General features: G+C 44.8%; 1 protein-coding gene across 2 annotated transcripts in view; it reads right to left on the minus strand.

The window, feature by feature from the left end:
* brf1b (BRF1 general transcription factor IIIB subunit b) overlaps positions 1-21,871 on the minus strand; it is a 135,902-nt gene that overhangs the window by 12,393 nt on the left and 101,638 nt on the right. For both annotated transcript variants that reach the window (XM_014145095.2, XM_014145094.2), the window contains exon 17: positions 13,881-13,932. In XM_014145095.2, the coding sequence (XP_014000570.1) occupies positions 13,881-13,932 (52 nt within the window). The remainder of the gene's footprint in view (positions 1-13,880; positions 13,933-21,871) is intronic.

Below are 21,871 nucleotides of genomic sequence, written 5' to 3' on the forward strand. Positions count from 1 at the left end.
TCCCCTATCCTCCAGGCCGGCTCGGTCCTCCCCTCCTGCTCCGTGGCTCGACGACTCACTACGAGCTCACAGAACAGGGCTCCGGGTAGCCGAGCGGAAATGGAGGAAAACTCACCTCCCTGCGGACCTGGCATCCTTTCACTCACTCCTCTCTACATTCTCCTCTTCTGTCTCTGCTGCTAAAGCCACTTTCTACCACTCTAAATTCCAAGCATCTGCCTCTAACCCTAGGAAGCTCTTTGCTACCTTCTCCTCCCTCCTGAATCCTCCTCCCCCTCCCCCCCCTCCTCCCTCTCTGCGGATGACTTCGTCAACCATTTTGAAAAGAAGGTTGACGATATCCGATCCTCGTTTGCTAAGTCAAACGACACCGCTGGTCCTGCTCACACTGCCCTACCCTGTGCTTTGACCTCTTTCTCCCCTCTCTCTCCAGATGAAATCTCGCGTCTTGTGACGGCCGGCCGCCCAACAACCTGCCCACTTGACCCTATCCCCTCCTCTCTTCTCCAGACCATTTCCGGAGACCTTCTCCCCTTCCTCACCTCGCTCATCAACTCATCCTTGATCGCTGGCTACGTCCCTTCCGTCTTCAAGAGAGCGAGAGTTGCACCCCTTCTGAAAAAACCTACACTCGATCCCTCCGATGTCAACAACTACAGACCAGTATCCCTTCTTTCTTTTCTCTCCAAAACTCTTGAACGTGCCGTCCTTGGCCAGCTCTCCTGCTATCTCTCTCAGAATGACCTTCTTGATCCTAATCAGTCAGGTTTCAAGACTGGGCATTCAACTGAGACTGCTCTTCTCTGTGTCACGGAGGCTCTCCGCACTGCTAAAGCTAACTCTCTCTCCTCTGCTCTCATACTTCTAGACCTATCTGCTGCCTTTGATACTGTGAACCATCAGATCCTCCTCTCCACCCTCTCCGAGTTGGGCATCTCCGGCGCGGCCCACGCTTGGATTGCGTCCTACCTGACAGGTCGCTCCTACCAGGTGGCGTGGCGAGAATCTGTCTCCGCACCATGCGCTCTCACCACTGGTGTCCCCCAGGGCTCTGTTCTAGGCCCTCTCCTATTCTCGCTATACACCAAGTCACTTGGCTCTGTCATATCCTCACATGGTCTCTCCTATCATTGCTATGCAGACGACACACAATTAATCTTCTCCTTTCCCCCTTCTGATAACCAGGCGGCAAATCGCATCTCTGCATGTCTGTCAGACATATCAGTGTGGATGACGGATCACCAGCTCAAGCTGAACCTCGGCAAGACGGAGCTGCTCTTCCTCCCGGGGAAGGACTGCCCGTTCCATGATCTCGCCATCACGGTTGACAACTCCCTTGTGTCCTCCTCCCAGAGTGCTAAGAACCTTGGCGTGATCCTGGACAACACCCTGTCGTTCTCCACTAACATCAAGGCGGTGACCCGATCCTGTAGGTTCATGCTCTACAACATTCGCAGAGTACGACCCTGCCTCACACAGGAAGCGGCGCAGGTCCTAATCCAGGCACTTGTCATCTCCCGTCTGGATTACTGCAACTCGCTGTTGGCTGGGCTCCCTGCCTGTGCCATTAAACCCCTACAACTCATCCAGAACGCCGCAGCCCGTCTGGTGTTCAACCTTCCCAAGTTCTCTCACGTCACCCCGCTCCTCCGCTCTCTCCACTGGCTTCCAGTTGAAGCTCGCATCCGCTACAAGACCATGGTGATTGCCTACGGAGCTGTGAAGGGAACGGCACCTCCATACCTTCAGGCTCTGATCAGGCCCTACACCCAAACAAGGGCACTGCGTTCATCCACCACTGGCCTGCTGGCCCCCCTACCTCTGAGGAAGCACAGTTCCCGCTCAGCCCAGTCAAAACTGTTCGCTGCTCTGGCACCCCAATGGTGGAACAAGCTCCCTCACGACGCCAGGACAGCGGAGTCAATCACCACCTTCCGGAGACACCTGAAACCCCACCTCTTTAAGGAATACCTAGGATAGGATAAAGTAATCCTTCTAACCCCCGCCCACCCCCCCCCTTAAAATATTTAGATGCACTATTGTAAAGTGGTTGTTCCACTGGATATCATAAGGTGAATGCACCATTTTGTAAGTCGCTCTGGATAAGAGCGTCTGCTAAATGACTTAAATGTAAATGTAAATATGTTTGAGAAATTGAAGTTATAGCATTTTTGAGGTATTTGTATTTCGCGCCACGCGATTCCACTGGCTGTTAACCTGTCTGGGCGAGGTTAACAGGCAGTGGTGTTTTTTTCCCAAGCATAAATCACGATGTGAGTCAAGTGCACAAAGGGGAAATTACCAGTTCCCTGTGGCTTTGGCCCTTTGGTAAATATGCAAATAGTTTTTGTTCAGTCTGCATATAAAAGGAAAAGATACGTTGATAATGATTGACTGTTACTCCAAATAGATTGAGGTTTTCCCCACCTTGAGTCATACGTGTATTGCTGTTGTTTTGGTTCTTGTTTTAAACTTTGTTTCAATAAAAATCTCACCAGATTGGGTCTACTGTATTGTCTGGATTTTTCCCTAAGGGTTAGCGCTCTAACTCCCTGACCCGGTAACTCTGCGGTGAAGTCGCCAGTATGATAAGGGAGTATAAGCCAATTTGGAAAATGGTTTCAACAGTGTGTTGTATTGCTCTTTGACATTTGTCTTAGAGATTTTGGTATTAAAAAAATTGGGAATGTAATAATTTGTCATAGGGTGAATAGTTGGTCTGGATTTCCAGAATCAGAAATGTCTTAAACTGTTGTTTTGCCCTGCCCTCTTTCGAGTTATGGCGAAGGTGACCCCAGATGGTGTCTTGATGCATGGAAGGGATAAATTGACCAAGAACAGTGTGAACCTCAACCCCCCCATGCCAATAATTGTTTATTTGGGGTATCAGGTTGATTGTGGAGGTCTGCACACTGCAAAATGTATAGTAATTTAGACTAAGAGTGCATTGAGATACCGATCTGCCATTAACATGCCACTCGTAACAGTAAAACAGGGACAAATGGGGGCTGTAATGAGAAAAGTGAATATGGGTAATATATGGTCCGGTTTGTAAATGTACATTCTAACGTGACAATGTGTGCTAAGATGAGGGGCTTGAATTCAAGTGATGGACTCAACATAAAGCTCTAAGGACTGTAATTCTACATTTGGGTTGGATAATTTATCAAATGTTTTAATTATGATTAGAAGATAAAGAGAGGGAGAGCGCTGCTCCTCAGCTGTGAAGAGAGCACAAAGGGTGCACTGCTTAAATTTATTGAGGGTTTTAATTCCTTTAAACCTTATTTTTTAGTATCCTCCGAAAGGGAGGTTATTAGAGAACCCACTAGATGATAGGTTGGGCCAACCATGAGGGGGTACTGGATAGTAGGGGTTTTGTTTTACAATATCATCAGAATCCTAATGTTAAAGCGCATCAATACATATGGATTGCTGGATGATACAGTACAATTAATTACGCTCATAGTCTGTGTCTTGCTTTGACACCTGAGGATGAGGATGAAGGAGACTTGCATGGAGACTAGCATCCCATGTGCATAGAACAGAATGGATGGACGGCTCTTTCCCCAATCTCATTCGCATCAAGGGTGGTGTGAAATGATTAACATGTATTTTTGTCTCTTCCCTGTTCAAGTCAATATGTTTCTAGGTGTCGCGGAACATAAGAGTGATCATTGTTCCAGAGGAGGGATTGTTTGGAAATTGACTAATTGACTTGAGAATGTTTCAGTATGTTTAACTATAGAAATGGATTAGTAGTAGTGACTAATGTGTTATGGGTTAGATGGAATGATTTATGTGCAAATGTATTTGTAGCAGGAGGCAAGGTACATACAAATCAAATCTTATTTGCCACATGCGCTGAATACAACAAGTGTAGAATTTACCGTGAAATGCTTACTTACATGCCCTTAACCAACAGCGCAGTTAAAGAAGAAAATATTTACCAAGTAGGCTAAAATAAAAAGCAATAATAAAAAGTAACAGAATAACAATAACGAGGCTATATACAGGGGGCACCGGTACCGAGTCAGTTTGCAGGGGTACAGGCTAGTTGAGGTAATCTGTACATGTAGGTGGGGGCGAAGTGACTATGCATAGGTAACAAACAAACAGCGAGTAGCAGCAGTGTACAAGGGGGGGGGGGGTCAATGTAAATTGTCCTGTGGTGATTTTTATGAATTGTTCAGCAGTCTAATGGCTTGGGGGTAGAAGCTGTTGAGGAACCTTTTGGTCCTAGACTTGGTGCTCCGGAACCGCTTGATGTGCGGTGGCAGAGAAAACAGTCTATAACAGTCTGACAATTTTATGGGCTTTCCTCTGACACCGCATATTGTATAGGTCCTGGATGGCAGGAAGCTTGGCCCCAGTGATGTACTGGGCAGTTTGCACTACCCTCTGTAGCGCCTTACGGTCAGATGCCGAGCAGTTGCCATACCAGGCCTGTGTTGGACAGAACATTTGCATAAGGGGTGTTAATTACAGTCTGGCAGGACTGACATCAGTGTATTCTTTGGAGTCCCAAAAATCAAGGTATTAACGTTACAGGGAATGGGGAGAGCGGGATGGAATGTGTCTGGGGTGGAGATCTGTGTGGCTCATAAATTAAGGAAGGGGTTAGTAGAGTCTGGGGAACAATACCACTCCGCTGTGTAGAGTGATACCACGGAATAGCTCGTAGAACAGAAAGGACAGCTAACTGTACACAATATAGAGACTACTATGAAGTTAAATCGTTACATCACACATACCCAGATTATTGTGGGAGTAGCAGAGATACTGTTGTCATTTCAGACACTATTGTTAACTTTCAATGATGGGATTGTCAAAGAAGGTATCGACCGTAGCAGAACACAGGTCATTGAAGATGTTGGGTGCTAGGGAACCGGGTATGAGTTGGGAGAGAGGTAGGGAGTATCTGAAAGGGTTAGCCCTAGATCTATCAGTGAACCACAAAGACAATAGGAGAGCAGGAGACAGATTCCATGCAAAAGCTATACTCATGGCAGTCGCTGTAGATACAGTAACTGAATGAGCGACAGTATGGCGAAGGATGTTATAGTAACAGCATGGAATTGGACTACAGCTCAAATGAGGGATTTTGAAGTATGCGTCATGGGCAGTGTTAGTAGTAGCAGGGGTTACCTTCGTAGCATTGTTGGGATATCATCTTCTGAGGGAATTGTTGTGAAACGTATATACAGTGCTGAGTTACCTCAAGATGAGGTAAAGTTGATTAAGGCCACCACACGTGTATATCGGGTGGCCATGGAGGAGGAAGGAGATGGGGAGAGAAGTGAAATTGACATGGCTTGGGAACACCTCTTTGGAACCTGTGGCCGGACGGGGGAAGACTGGGTGAAAGCATGAGGAGGTTTTTTAGAATTTTCATTTTTGTGGAACCCAGCAGAAAAAGTATCCCAAAGGCATAGAGTCAGGTGAAAAGAGAGTGGGAATCGTTATGTTATCAAACTGTTTTTTTCTTTGCATTTACAGTTGAAGCCTATGCTACCCTCCAGTCCCTCGACTTCTTGGCGCTGATGGAAACATGGATTACCACAGAAAACACTGCTGCTCCTACTGCTCTCTCCTCGTCTGACCACGTGTTCTCGCATACCCCGAGAGCATCTGGTCAGCGGGGTGGTGGCACTGGAATCCTCATCTCTCCCAAGTGGACATTCTCTCTTTCTCCCCTGACCCATCTGTCTATCTCCTCATTTGAATTCCATGCTGTCACAGTCACTAGCCCATTCAAGCTTAACATCCTTATCATTTATCGCCCTCCAGGTTCCCTTGGAGAGTTCATCAATGAGCTTGACGCCTTGATAAGTTCCTTTCCTGAGGATGGCTCACCCCTCACAGTTCTGGGTGACTTTAACCTCCCTACGTCTACTTTTGACTCATTTCTCTCTGCCTCCTTCTTTCCACTCCTCTCCTCTTTTGACCTCACCCTCTCACCGTCCCCCCCTACTCACAAGGCAGGCAATACGCTTGACCTCATCTTTACTAGATGCTGTTCTTCTACTAATCTCACTGCAACCCCCCTCCAAGTCTCCGACCACTACCTTGCATCCTTTTCCCTCTCGCTCTCCTCCAACACTACTCACTCTGCCCCTACTCAGATGGTATTGCACCGTCGCAACCTTCGCTCTCTCTCTGCTGCTACTCTCTCCTCTTCCATCCTATCATCTCTTCCCTCTGCTCAATCCGTCTCCAACCAATCTCCCAATTCTGCTTTGACTCTCTATGTCCCCTATCCTCCCGGCCGGCTCGGTCCTCCCCTCCTGCTCCGTGGCTTGACGACTCATTGCGAGCTCACAGAACAGCGCTCCGGGCAGCCAAGCGGAAATGGAGGAAAACTAGCCTCCCTGCTCACCTGGCATCTTTTCACTCCCTCCTCTCTACATTTTCTTCCTCTGTTTCTGCTGCTAAAGCCACTTTCTACCACTCCAAATTCCAAGCATCTGCCTCTAACCCTAGGAAGCTCTTTGCCACCTTCTCCTCCCTCCTGAATCCTCCTCTGAACACCCCCCTCCTCAACTCATTGTTGACTGCTGGCTACATCCCTTCCGTCTTCAAGAGAGCGAGAGTTGCACCCCTTCTCAACAACTACAGACCAGTATCCCTTCTTTCTTTTCTCTCAAACTCTTGAGCGTGCCGTCCTTGGCCAGCTCTCTTGCTATTTCTCTCAGAATGACCTTCTTGATCCAAATCAGTCAGGTTTCAAGACTGGTCATTCAATTGAGACTGCTCTTCTCTGTGTCACGCAGGCTCTCCGCACTGCTAAAGCTAACTCTCTCTCCTCTGCTCTCATCCTTCTAGACCTATCTGCTGCCTTTGATACTGTGAACCATCAGATCCTCCTCTCCACCCTCTCCGAGTTGGGCATCTCCGGCGCGGCTCACTCTTGGATTGCGTCCTACCTGACAGGTCGCTCCTACCAGGTGGCGTGGCGAGAATCCGTCTCCGCACCACGTGCTCTCACCACTGGTGTCCCCCAGGGCTCAGTTCTAGGCCCTCTCCTATTCTCGCTATACACCAAGTCACTTGGCTCTGTCATATCCTCACATGGTCTCTCCTATCATTGCTACACAGACGACACGCAATTAATCTTCTCCTTTCCCCCTTCTGATAACCAGGTGGCGAATCGCATCTCTGCATGTCTGGCAGACATATCAGTGTGGATGACGGATCACCACCTCAAGCTGAACCTCGGCAAGACGGAGCTGCTCTTCCTCCCGGGGAAGGACTGCCCGTTCCATGATAAACTTCCGACTTACATTTTACATTTACGTCATTTAGCAGACGCTCTTATCCAGAGCGACTTACAAATTGGTGCATTCACCTTATGATATCCAGTGGAACAACCACTTTACAATAGTACATCTATATCTTTTTTTGGGGTGGGGGGGAGGGCGGGGGTTAGAAGGGTTACTTTATCCTATCCCAGGTATTCCTTAAAGAGGTGGGGTTTCAGGTGTCTCCGGAAGGTGGTGATTGACTCCGCTGTCCTGGCGTCGTGAGGGAGCTTGTTCCACCATTGGGGTGCCAGAGCAGCGAACAGTTTTGACTGGGCTGAGCGGGAACTGTGCTTCCGCAGAGGTGGGAAGGCGAGCAGGCCAGAGGTGGATGAACGCAGTGCCCTTCTTTGGGTGTAGGGACTGATCAGAGCCTGAAGGTACGGAGGTGCCGTTCCCCTCACAGCTCCGTAGGCAAGCACCATGGTCTTGTAGCAGATGCGAGCTTCAACTGGAAGCCAGTGGAGTGTGCGAAGGAGCGGGGTGGCGTGAGAGAACTTGGGAAGGTTGAACACCAGACGGGCTGCGGCGTTCTGGATGAGTTGTAGGGGTTTAATGGCACAGGCAGGGAGCCCAGCCAACAGCGAGTTGCAGTAATCCAGACGGGAGATGACAAGTGCCTGGTTTAGGATCTGCGCCGCTTCCTGTGTGAGGCAGGGTCGTACTCTGCGAATGTTGTAGAGCATGAACCTACAGGATCGGGTCACCGCCTTGATGTTAGTGGAGAACGACAGGGTGTTGTCCAGGATCACGCCAAGGTTCTTAGCCAAGGTTCTTAGTTCAATGCGTTCGGGTAAACAATTTTTAAACTCTTCCAACAAAATTAACTCCCGGAGAGAGTTGAAATCAGTTACCTTACTAGCAGCATGCCATTTATCAAACAGATTTCCCTTGTCTCTAGCAAATTCCACAAGTCTTACTAGGAGACTTTCCATGAGACCTAAATCTCTGTCGGTATGGCTCAGGCACAAGCTCATAAGCGCGAAGAACAGTAGCTTTGACCACTTCATAGTTCAAACTGTCTTCCAAAGGTAGCGCTGATAAAACCTCTTGGGCTTTACCAATTAATTTACACTGAAGTAATAGGCACCATACCTCTTCAGGCCATTTCAATGCTACAATGCTATGATACGTTCAGACACACAAAAATATGAGTCAACCTCTGACTCTCTAAACAAAGGTACCAAGGCAATCTGCCTACTAACGTCAAAATTGTTGGAAGCTGGTGAGGACGCCTCACTAACAGGCACAGCAGGAACGAAGGCTAGCCTTGCTGTCTCTGCCTCCAGTTCCATCTGGCGCATTTTGAAATCCATCTGCCGCTGTTCTTTTTCTGCCTCTATTTTACAGATCTCCAACTGGAGTTTCTCTCGCCTAATTTGGGCTCTCTCTTCCGCCTCCAGTTGGAGTTGTATAGATCGGACATCCCTCCTGGCATCACCAGTTGACATTGGGGAGAGCGGATCAAAACGGGGCAATGTGGCTGGAGCTTTAGCCTCGCCCTCGGTCTCAGACACCGACGGGCTTACAGGAGCAGCAACATCCCCTACAGGGGTAGTAGGTTCAGGCAGCGGTAACACAAGCACCTGCTCTTCTAACAATACATTTAACACTAGTTTCTTAACCTCCGCCTTAACTAAATTGTGCAAAATAGACAATGAATAATGGTCAGCCAAGGTCATTAAATCAATTTTACGACACTTATTAAACACCTCCCACGACGGGTTATCCAAAAAGGATTGCACATCAAAAGTAGCCATTTTAAACTACTATACCAAACACAAACACTAATGCTTTGACGCTCAACACTGAACTAACCACTATCACAATCTGCATGAGCGGTATGGGCGTCAGTAATGACAGATCCCGGATGAGCCCCCACTTATGTTATGAATACTCTTTGGCCCAGCAGTCTAGGGGGGGATGGATACGAGACCCGTAACATAAATCATGCAAATTATAATCGTGACAAGTAACAGTGAGAACCAAAAACCACAGACAACTGAAATCTACCGTCAAACTCAAAAGGTTTATTTTAAACACATGGTAAAGGGGTGTGAGAAAAGGGGCTGAGCTGGACCCAAGCAAAGAAACAATAATCAAAAATACCCCTAAGCTAGACTAGCCTATTTCCACAACAGCTAGCTAACTAACCAAAAATACAGTGGGTGGTCCGCCCAGTTCTAACTAGGGTACTTAGACAAAGTATTCCTACGGGTAATGTATGCCCATGGGCGACTTGTCTTAGTACCCCCTTTTCCCACCAAACAAACAGTCAACACTTTAACAAAATAATACTCACAGGTGGGATGGACAAAGTGACATGTAGTTTCAAAACAAAAGATCAATTTCTCGCTAGCTCATTCTCACTCTGTGATCAAGCTTTGTGTTCATTCTCCCAATCTCTCTGTGTTCAATCTCTCTCTCTCTCTCTCTCTGTCCCTAGCTCTACATCTCTGTGTTGATCTATTTTGTTTTGAAACTACATGTCACTTTGTCCATCCCACCTGTGAGTATTATTTTGTATTATCAGTTGTCCGACGAGAGATGGAAATAAGTGTGCATAGTGTGATTACAGATCAGAGGCCATAAGTCTCGGAGATGTAAACCTAATAATCAACTGTGAATGATAATCATGTTTTGTTTCTTGTACATGTTATATTTTTTTGGTTCATTTATAAGTAATTTCCAAGTTTATATAATGTTGAACAGTATGAAATTATTGTTCAAAAGGGGGGACTGATGTGTTCTGACTTCTAAACTTGAAAATATGAAATATCCTTATTCATGTCACTGAGGGAGAGAGGGGAATGCAGAAAGTTTACATTCTGTCAGAACATGTTATTGTTAGACATCAGGTATCCTATGGAAAGGAAAAGAGCCACAGTCTGGTACAAGTCAACAGGACAGCCGTGAGTTGGGGAGGAGTGAGGAATTTGGCTGAGGTCAGCTCAGATGAAGTGAGAAAGAACAAGAATCACTAAAGTCCTGTCTAGCAACAGAGATCTATTGGCTGTCCAGATGTGTAAGGAGGAGACTCAGCATAGGAGGAAGGTTTAAATACCAGTGCTTGTGTAAATATGTCTTTGTCTTATGAAGCTGTGTGACCCAGTTTAGTGAATAAACTTGGTTCAAGATTTACTAGTCGTCCGTGAGTTTTTTTCTGTTTATTTAGAACCTAACAGTAGGAATGGTAGGTTATAGACTGTTATGGATACTTGGTAATTGGCTGGTCTTTGAAAATGTATTTTTAGGTAGTTTCTAATCAGGGCTCTCCCTAGGATTTTCTGACAAGGTCGTGCTGATGTAGGCTTAAGGTCAGTGACCATCTCAGGAGGTTGGAGCATTTAGCATTTTTGAAAACCTGTAACTGCCATTTCCTGAAACCTAGTGTCTTAAATTAAACCAAACAATATAGCCAAAACTGTAGTCTAGTGTTTGATCCAGAATTAAATTGAGGTGGTCTCAATGACACCTTTACATGATTTTAGGAAAATGTTGGGGTAATGAGTATTCTAACGCAGGGGTGTCAAACAAATTTTGCCTTGGGGGCCACATTCGGTCATCAACGAGGTCCAGAGGGCCGCACTGAATTTTGAAAATATTTCCTAGCTGTCAAAATTTGTAATAAATACTCTATCTTAAATTATTTTATTTTTTTTACTATTCCCCTGACTGTCTAGCTTTCATTTAGGTGATTATGAGCGAGCTGGACACAGTCAACAAACTGTTAGAATGTAGGTCCATCATAATTTCTACAGTTTCGATTTGGTTTTAGTTATTTTGAAGTACAGTATATATACAGTACCAGTCAAAAGTTTGGACACACCTACTCATTCAAGGGTTTTTCTTTATTTTTACTATTGTCTACATTGTAGAATAACAGTGAAGACATCAAAACTATGAAATAACACATGGAATCATGTAGTAACCAACAAAGTGTTAAACAAATCAAAATATATTTTAGATTCTTCAAAGTAGCCACCCTTTGCCTTGATGACAGCTTTGCACACTCTTGGCATTCTACCAGCTTCACCTGGAATGCTTTTCCAACAGTTTTGAAGGAGTTCCCACATACACTGAGCACTTGTTGGCTGCTTTTCCTTCACTCTCCTGTCTCATCCCAAACCATCTCAACTTGGTTGAGGTCGGGTGATTGTGGAGGCCAGGTTATCTGATGCAGCACTCTATCACTCTCCTTCTTGGTCAAATAGCCCTTACAGAGCCTGGAAGTGTGTTGGGTCATTGTCCTGTTGAAAAACAAATGATCGTCCCACTAAGCGCAACCACATGGGATGGCGTATCGCTGCAGAATGCTGTGGTAGCCATGCTGGTTAAGTGTGCCTTGAATTCTAAACAAATCACAGACAGTGTCACCAGCAAAGCACCCCCACACCATCACACCTCCTCCATGCTTCACGGTGGGAACTACACACGCAGAGATCATCCGTTAATCTACTCTCCGTCTCACAAAGACACGGCAGTTGTAACCAAAAATCTCAAATTTTGATTCATCAGACCAAAGGACCAATTTCCACCGGTCTAATGTTCATTGCTTGTGTTCCTTGGCCCAAGCAAGTCTCTTCTTATTATTTGTGTCCTTTAGTAGTTGTTTCCTTGAATACATTTGACCATGGAGGCCTGATTCACACAGTCTCCTCTGAACAGTTGATGTTGAGATGTGTCTGTTACTTGAACTACGTGAAGCATTTATTTGGGCTGCAATTTCTGAGGCTGGAAACTCTAATGAACTTATCCTCTGCAGCAGAGGTAACTCTGGGTCTTTCTTTCCTGTGGCGGTCCTCATCAGAGCCAGTTTCATCATAGCGCTTGATGGTTTTTGTGACTGCACTTGAAGAAACTTTGCACTTGAAGTCCTTGAAATGTTCCGGATTGACAGACCTTCATGTCTTAAAGTAATGATGGACTATCGTTTCTCTTTGCTTGTTTGAGCTGTTCTTGCCATAATATGGACTTGGTCTTTTACCAAATAGAGCTATCTTCTGTATACCACCCCTACCTCAAACGCATTAAGAAGGAAAGAAATTCCAATAAAATGCTGTTTTTATATATAAATATGAACTTTATCGAACAAAAGAATGCATGTATTGTGTAACATGATGTCCTAGGTGTGTCATCTGATGAAGATTGTCAAAGGTTAGTGCTGCATTTAGCTGTTTTTGGTTATTTGTGATGCATGTGGTTGGTCGGAAAATGGCTATGTGGCTACTTTTACGATATACTCCTCTAACATAATCTAATGTTTTGCTTTTGCTGTAAAGCCTTTTTGAAATCGGACAACGTGGTTTGATTCAGGAGAGGTGTATCTATAAAACGATATAATTTGAAAAAAATGTGTTTTACTTTTTTTTTAGATTTTGTTATGCTAATGGCGATATGATTTTTCGCTGGATGTCCGTCCCGAGGCCGCACAGGGGTTAAAGTGGCATTATTAAAGTGACTAGTGTTCCATTTATTAAAGTGGCCAATGATATCAAGTCTGTAGGTAGGCAGCCGCCTCTCTGTGCTAGTGGTGGCTGTTTAACAATCTGATGGCCTTGAGAGAGAACCTGTTTTTCAATCTCTCGGTCCCAGCTTTGATGCACCTGTACTGACCTCGCCTTCTGGATGGTAGCGGGGTGAACATGTAGTGGCTTGGTGGTTGTTGTCCTTGATGATCTTTTTGGCCTTCCTGTGACATCGGGTGTTGTAGGTGTCCTGGAGGGCAGGTAGTTTGCCCCCAGTGATGCGTTGTGCAGACTGCACCACCCTCTTGAGAGCCCTGCGGTTATGGCCGGTGCAGTTGCCGTACCAGGTGGTGATACAGCCTGACAGGAAGCTCTCAATTGTGCAACTGTAAAAGTTACTGAGGGTTTTCGGTGACAAGCCACATTTTTTCAGCCTCCTGAAGTTGAAGAGGCGCTGTTGTGCCTTCTTCATTACACCGTCTGTGTGCATGGACCATTTCAGTTTGTCGGTGATATGTACACCAAGGAACTTAAAACTTTCCACCTTCTCCACTGCTGTCCCGTCGAGGTGAATAGGGGGGTGCTCCCTTTGCTGTTTCCACGATCATCTCTTTAGTTTTGAAAATGGATGATTGGCTCAGCTCCAACTTCAAACGGGTTGAGTCTAAAACCACAATGTGCCAACTAGAAGCCTCTTTTTGTATATTTTAGAGTAGTTTTTTTTAACCAGAGTACTTTGACCTTAAATTGCGGGCATGGTATGCAAAATGCTTGCAGGTTGGCAGGTCTGAAAATGGTCATCCTAATTTTTCCTAGTCGCATTAAATTCAGCTTACTTTACAACTCAGTTTAAGGTGGTATTTACGTTCTATTTACTAGGAAACTACGTGGTAACAATGGATACTTTCTGGTACTTACCTCACATAATTTATAACTACCTGGTACCAAATGGTACAAACTACGCTTATGTAAATGAATGTCAAAGAAACTAAATTGTCATTTATATGCAATTATTATGTAACTGTAATTTCAAAGTAACTATCTGTTAAATACCGGGCTGTAAAATAAAGGGTTACGGAATTTAGATTTTGTTGTGTGTGGTGGGGCTCACCTGTGAAGCGGTTCTCTTCTTCTTGGTTGCAGAGGATATAAGTGGACGGAGTCTGAAAGAGAAGAATGTCTAAACCATCAGAATTGAAAAAGAGAGCACAAGCATGAGTAACCTTAGCTAACACTCGATGAAACAACAGAATGCTACACAAGAATTTACCAAACTAGCACACCTCCTACATTCTAGGACTCCTGAGTGGCGCAGAGGTCTACGGCACTGTATCTCAGTGTAAGAGGCGTCACTACAGTCCCTGGTTCAACTCCAGGCTGTATCACATCTGGCTGTGATTGGGAGTCCCATAGGGTGGCGCACAATTGGCCCAGCGTTGGCCGGGGTAGGCCGTCATTGTAAATAAGAATTTGTTCTTAACTGACTTGCCTAGTTAAATAAAGATACAAAAATTATAATAATTTTCTACATTATAATTGAACGCAAAAGACTCACCAACCTCTCCTCCAATAAAAAAAAAGAGTTTTCTGGAAATAAACTATTTATTACAGCAAATTAACAACCCCGCCCACCCTTCAACCTACTTGCCATTTTGACTTTCAAACATGCGCATTTGAAACATTTCAGTCCAAGACCTTCCCCGCTGGGGTTCAAGAAACCCTCTGGCATTGATGAAACGCTGGGGCTAAATTGGCTAGAAATCAGCTTTTAACATCAAACGCTACTATTTAAAGCTAATGCTATTTAAGGCTTATATCAAAAAGCGCTCTCTTACAAAGTTAATTAGTCTTAAGGGGGAAGTGGGGGAAATGAGGGATTCTGGAAGGTTGGATGGAAAGTGACCTTGACGTGTTTCGGTGTGGAGAATGCAGTGGTACTGTACTTCTAAGGTAGGCTACGTCTGTAAGGCTGTTTATGGCACCTAGTTGGGGAGTTTCCTCTAACTCAGGCAGCGGCCACATTGGGATGCATGAACATGGATGAAATCATATATGCATTCATCAATTGTCTGCTTTTGTCCGTCAAATGACAGCCCAAGTCAACTATTTTCATATGAGTTGCATAAATAAAAGACGGACCAATTTGTGCATTTTTTATCTGACAATCATCTCTGCTGTCCATCTTACATCAACAGATGACTCCGATTGAAAAAGGATTAGCTCAATACGGATTGTTCAGACACAAAATGTAAATGTGGCCACAGCCTAAATAAGACACCACTGACTACTCTATCCATCAGTGCCATTGTAATATTGCCTTTATAGAAGGCAGGTGTAGCATGTTAAAAAAGGAAAAGCAGCCAGATTTTTTTTAAACAAAACACACAAGTGCCCTAGCCACACCAAACCCAGACATATACACAACTAAGTCGCTCAAACATAACTCATATACCCTGACAAATTAATTCATTAAATATAGTTTACACACAAACAAATGCAAATACAAACAAACTCCCTCTCTCCCTACCCCCCTCCCTCCAGCGCGACACACATACACAACACACACTCACACACACACACACACCCTCCCTACCTCTCTGCATGGAAGAGAGAATTTCCCCCATCTCCTCTTCCACCCCCCTTGTAGAGGAATAGGGGGTCTCCCTGAGGACTCAGTGGGAGTGCTTTCCTCTTCGATAAGGGAAAGTGCCACTAATTAATCTGATTAGGGAAAGGGAGGAGGGAAAAAAAGGGGCGTGGGAGGGATAGCGTTTCTCGTTTGCCAAGCAGGGCTCTCTCTCGCTCTCCCTTTGTCGAGCCTCATTAAGAGAGGCTGTAAGCATTAGCCAACTGCGTAGTTCGACGGCACATGCTTCTAGAAATACAGTGGGTTGAACCTCCGTCTTCCATTGAAAGCAGTGGCTAGCGGTGCGCTAGCAGTTTGATTCTAGGCTAGCAGACGTTGAATCAAACTGCTGCTTTAGCCACAACAGTTTTCAGTATTCGGTGTGTTTGTTAGTGTTTTATAACTCAAATGTCCCAAATTCAATCTCACTGCCACATAGAAAGACCTATTAAAAATGGGTGGAATATAAAGAAGAAGCATGTCATTTCTAGCCATCCCATGTCTACGTCCTCCCCACAACGCTCACAATAACCTTCCTCGGCGTGCCAGCGAGTTCACCAGTGCCACACTATCATTAGGACCGCTGTGCGCCCTTACTGGAGAAACACAACCACCTCTGGGGTGGGATGGCGAGCGCAGTAAACCGTAACACAACCGAGTAGAGTGAGTCAATAGCCTTGGACAGAGAGCTCTCCTTCGCCCAGCTGTGACTAATACACTTACAGCATGGGCCAGATAATAGCCATGTAGCCCCCGGGGCCTGAGTTTCGCGCTTGCACGCTTCCTAAAGTTAAATACAGTCGATGCATATATAGCTATATAATCCTGTCATAGGCGGATCATGGTGTGCTGTGTAGCCAGCTAACCATCAGACATACAGAAATATTCTGGATGCAAGCCTGAAACGGAATTGAGGTGTGAGGACTCTTAGTCATATGCACACAGTGTGAATACAGTCACACAGCTGATAGGCGGATCAAAGTGCGTAAGGTTGATTGAACTTAAGGTCAAAAGGTCAGGTCAGGTTTGTTTTTTTGTTGTCATATACCACAGCATTGTTGAATACTCTATTCTGATGTGCTTGTAAGGCATTCTAGAGTGTGCATTATTTTCAGATAAATGGACAGATGGAAAAGTTATTGTACACCAATTGTTTTTGTTCCAGCAATGGGTGCCTTACTAACGTTTTAAATCAATGCACCAAGTGGACCTTACTTGCTACAAAGTGACAAAAAACGAAATCAACAACCACACATACAGAAATGTCTGGATGCGAAGGTGAAGTTGAATTGAGGTTTGAAGAATCTTAGTCACACACAGTGCATATACAGTAAAACAGCTATTCGGTTGGGTTGATTGAACACAAAGGTCAAAAGGTCAGCTTGTTGTGTGTAGAAGCGCTTTTGTTTTTTGTTATCATGCCAGTTAGTATTCTGACCTTCCATTTTGGTCCAAAAGTAATGGAAGGGAATCAATAGCAATTCTACAGAGCACACTGCACACTGGGCCTTAATGCTGTCTGTGAGGGCAACTATGCAACCGCAGACAGACCCGAGCAAAAGCATCTGCCAATTCAATCAGGTATTTATATGGTTTTCAAATTCAATTCTCAAAATGCATCAGGGTATTTTCCTAGAACGAGTTGCCGCTTGCCGATGTAATAACGAGCATCCATTTGAAGGAAACGCATGTGCGTATTACACACACACACTAGCACACGACACAGAGTGGTAGGTAGCCAAGTTACGGCGGCAGGTAGCCTAGCGGTAGGAGCGTTGGGCCATTAACCGGAAGATGGCTAGAATCCTCAAGCTGATGTGTCCTTGAGCAAGACACTTAACCCAAATTGCTCCAGGGTCACTGTTGATAATAGCAGACCCTGGCTGTGACCCCACTCTCTGAGGGTGTTCCAGGGGGAGTTGGGATATGCAAAAAACACATTTCCAATTCAAACATGCGTATTAATACACACTTGTACATGAGTTAAATATGTTTCCATCGCATTTTCAACTCTACCGATGATTTTGTCACAAAAAAAACCGGTTGCGATAAACAGCAAACTTGCCCAATCTGGTTTTGGGGCTTGCTTTCTAGACAACAGTGGACAGGGTAGGTGGACAGGGTAGGTCATATGATGATATATGGATAAGGTCAATATCATTTCTATTTCACAATTGGCAGCCAAGCATTGATCATCATGTCACCAGCATTCAAATAATAACCTATCATCAATACTTATAGGAAATGTGCATGAAGCTCATCCCCGTCCATCACTTAACCACCATAAAGTTTATCATAACTTATACTGAGTGTACAAAACATTAAGGATACCTGCTCTTTCCATGACATAGACTGACCAGGTGAATCCAGGTGAAAGCTATGATCCCTTATTGATGTCACTTGTAAATTCACTTGAATCAGTGTAGATGAAGGGGAGGAGACAGGTTAAAGAAGGATTTCTAAGCCTTAAGACAATTGAGACATGGATTGTGTATATGTGCCATTCAGAGGGTGAATATCATGACAAAATAGTTAAGTGCCTTTGAATGGGGTATGGTTGTAAGTGCCAGGCGCACCGGTTTGTATCAAGAACTGTAACGCTGCTGGGCTTTTCATGCTCAACAGTTTCCCATGTGTGGGAATGGACCAAGAATGGTCCACCACCCAAAGGACATCCATTCCCTGTGGAATGCTGTCGACACGAAATGAGGCTGTTCTGAGGGCAAAGGGGGTACAAAAAGATCCCACCATGTCGAACTAACAAATTGTCGGTCGACATTTATGAAATTAAACCGACACTTCATGTTTCCATCACACCTGTCATGATTTTTATTTTTTACATTGCATGACTTGCATAAAAACTGTGGATGGAAAAGTGGTTAATGCTAGTGTGGCATCCTAAAATCAGGACCATTTCCACCCTAGAGTCTTCACCAATATGGTAGTTAATTACATGGATGGGGCTCCGATTAAAAAAGACTGACTGCGCTGTTGGACACCACAGACGTTCTCTGCCGAGCAGTTATACTGTTCAGTACTGTAACAGTTATATAAAAATCCACGGGGGACCAGTACGGAGAAAAAAAAATAAAAAATTATGAAATGTATGCATTCACTACTGTAAGTAGCTCTGGATAAGAGCATCTGCTAAATGACTAAAATGTAAATGTAAAACGGTTTCTGCGGGCAACTATAAGCACATTGTAGAACTTTTGCTACTCGTCTCCCTTTAAAAAAATGTTTTTACTTAACTGGCCTTTTCTCACTAGCCTGGGAGGGGATGGCTTGGGGACGGATACATGTCCTCGTATGGTATGAGCTCCCAGAAGGCCCTTGGGCACTGATTTGACACTGTGTGAGGCTAATGCAGAGTGACACCCATTCTGTCGGGGGTGGTGAAATGTGACCGGGGGCCACACGCTGAGGTGCTACGGCTGCTCTGACGGCCTTGCAGTCTGGGGGCCCTCTGGTTTGGGCTGGTGTGTGTGCGTGTATGTCTTGGATCTGCCTGCCTGCCTGCCTGCCTGCCTGCCTGCCTGTCTGTCTGTCTGTCTGTCTGTCTGTCTGTCTGTATTTTTGTGTGCCTTTCCCATTTCATGTGCATGCTTTCATGTCTGTGTGTGTGCGCAAGAATGTGTGTGTGTGTGGAGGGTGTGTGGGAGCAAGGTGGATGTGACTATTGCGTATGTGAGGGGGTAAATTGTGTGTGAGCAAGTGTGTGATTGGGGGGAGGGTCTGTGAGCACTTGTATGATGGAGGGTGAGTGTGCAAGGCGGCTGTCGAGGGTTTTAGAATGTGTGTGAATGTCTTAGCATTGTATATGTGATCAAGTTGTGGCCGTGAGGAGTGTAAGTGTGTGAGCGTGTGTGAGTGATCAGAAGGTGTGGTCGCGAGACAGTTAAGATACGTGCGTGTGGGTTTAAGTGTGTGTGAATGACATTCTGAGCCTATGGGTAGATTTTGGACCTGGGTGTGGATTTTGACGATGAGGTAGACTATGTGGCATTAGTTGACAGTGTCGGAACCGCTCACTGAAGCCCCCACAGGGGATGAAACTTCACAGTTTGGCACGAGACACACAGCTGTCAGACACACCCCTCCCACCCTCCCTCCCCAAGCACAAGTCTAAGAGTCTGGGGGGCAGGGGTCAAAACTCTCACTTTAGTGTTGGGGTCAATTCCAATCTACGTACATTCCAGTCCTTTCAGGAATAGCCCCATTCCACTGTGACAGCATAAACAACATGCTGTCTGAGAGAGGTGAATGGTTGCTAGCCTGAAAAGCAACGACTGTCGGAAAATGCCAAAAGTGAGCTATTGCGTCCCATATTTGTTGCTCTGAATGTATAGGAAAATGTATAATATACACTACCGTTCAAACGTTTGGGGTCACTTAGAAATGTCCTTGTTTTTTAAAGAAAATATATTTTTTTGTCCATTAAAATAACATCAAATTGATCAGAAATACAGTGCAGACATTGTTAATGTTGTAAATTACTATTGTAGCTGGAAACGGGCAATTTCTTTAATGGAATATCTACATAGGCATACAGAGGCCCATTATCAGCAACCATCACTCCTGTGATCCAATGGCACGTTGTGTTAGCTAATCTAAGTTTATCATTTTAAAAGGCTAATTAAATCATTAGAAAACCCTTTTGCAATTATGTTAGCACAGCTGAAAACTGTTGTTCTGATTAAAGAAGAAATAAAACTGGCCTTCTTTAGACTAGTTGAGTATCTGGAGCATCAGAATTTGTGGGTTCGAGTATGGTTTCCAATCAGAGGCAGGTGTTTTTTGTTGTCTCTGATTGGAGGCCATACTTAGGCAGCCTGTTTTTTCCTTTGGGTTTGTGGGTGGTTGTTTTCCGTTATAGTCTTGTACCTTACGGAACTGTCGTTTTGTCGTTTGTTAGTATTTTTGTTTAAGTGTTCACTTTAATCAAAATAAAGTAAGAAGATGAGCACTATACCCGCTGCGCCTTGGTCTGTCCCTTTCAATGCCTATGACAGATATATATTTTGCTTTCATCCGAGTTTAGTTTATAGCAGAAGCTTGCAAGTCATTTGTTCTTAAATTACTTGCCTAGTTAAATAAAAAATATTAATAACATTTGCGATGACACAAACATTATGTTAAGCAGGACATTCATAGGCTAATGTAACAAAAATATGAATTTATTTCATTTGACCATGGGGAAAAAGATACTACATAAAGACTGTACTGCAGGTTAAATTGAATTGAGCCTCGACTTTCATTTCATCATATTTGAAACCAGGATGGAGGAACATCTTTTGAGTTAAAAGGGGGAGATGGGACCACTCGTGTGAAACGGGAGTCACCCAAAAGGGGAAAGGAATCTTCCAGTGGAATCGGCTGGCATAGGAACCACACCCAAATGTGCCCGCCCTGTGCACCGCAGGTGCCCTCTCAGCCTTTAGTCAGATGGTCAATACAAGCTCTAATGGAGCGAGTACACCAAAGACAGATCTGCCAGTTAATTATATCATTAATTCCTAGGCTTCTCCAAACTCCCCCTTGTACCCCCCTCTGAGATGGGGGGCTAGGCAGGGTTGGATGGGTGTTCCCATCTGCTTAAAATGTGTATTTTATTTGTACTGATATTTTGTTAGAGTTATGTCTGTCTGAGATGTGGGTCGGTTAGGGTATTACCAAGATTCAGGCCTTAGACTGAAGGCTTTGTAAGTCAAAGTAACATAAGTAACACAAGTAATGTCTTTTTTTAAAGCAAATCTGAGCTCAGATCAATAATGGCAACATGGAAACTTCGTCAAAGTTATCAACTGGGGGCAGCAGGTAGCCTAGTGGTTAGAGCGTTGGGCCAGTAACCAAAAGGTTGCTAGATTGAATCCCCGAGCTGACAACATAAAAATCTGTTGTTCTGTCCCTGAACAAGTCAGTTAACCCACTGTTCCCCGGTAGGCTGTCATTGTAAATAAGAACTTGTTCTTAACTGACTTGCCTAGTTAAATAAAAAAAATATCAGTGAGAGAAATGTAACGCTTCTACAGTTAAGAGATACATATTAGAGGGCTTTGCAGCAAGCATTTAAATGACAGCCATTGGACTTGACTGTAAAATTTGTGGTGGTGCTATTAGAACATCCCTCCCCTCCATTGGTTCAGAGCGAGAGCTTTTTCCAGGCAGGCCCATATGTCACCACGTCAATAATGCTTGTCAATTCAATCTGACAGCGGGGGAAGGGAAGTCATATTTCACTGGAGCCAATATCGCACAGCAGATGTGTGGATATAAATATATTTGAAGGGAGTGTGCACTCGACCATACCACAGTGGGTGGTGGTAGTAGCAGTGATCACCCACAATGTGACTAGCTTAGGACTGGTCCTTGCTGTCCAGCTGGTGTGGGTACCAGTATGAAGGGGCCACACCCTGATTATTTCCCCCCATTGCCTTCCTGCAGAGGGGGGAGCACAGATGGAACACGAGTATTGC

This window comes from Salmo salar, chromosome ssa15 (assembly GCF_905237065.1).
Source record: "Salmo salar chromosome ssa15, Ssal_v3.1, whole genome shotgun sequence".
Taxonomy (NCBI): Eukaryota; Metazoa; Chordata; class Actinopteri; order Salmoniformes; family Salmonidae; genus Salmo; species Salmo salar.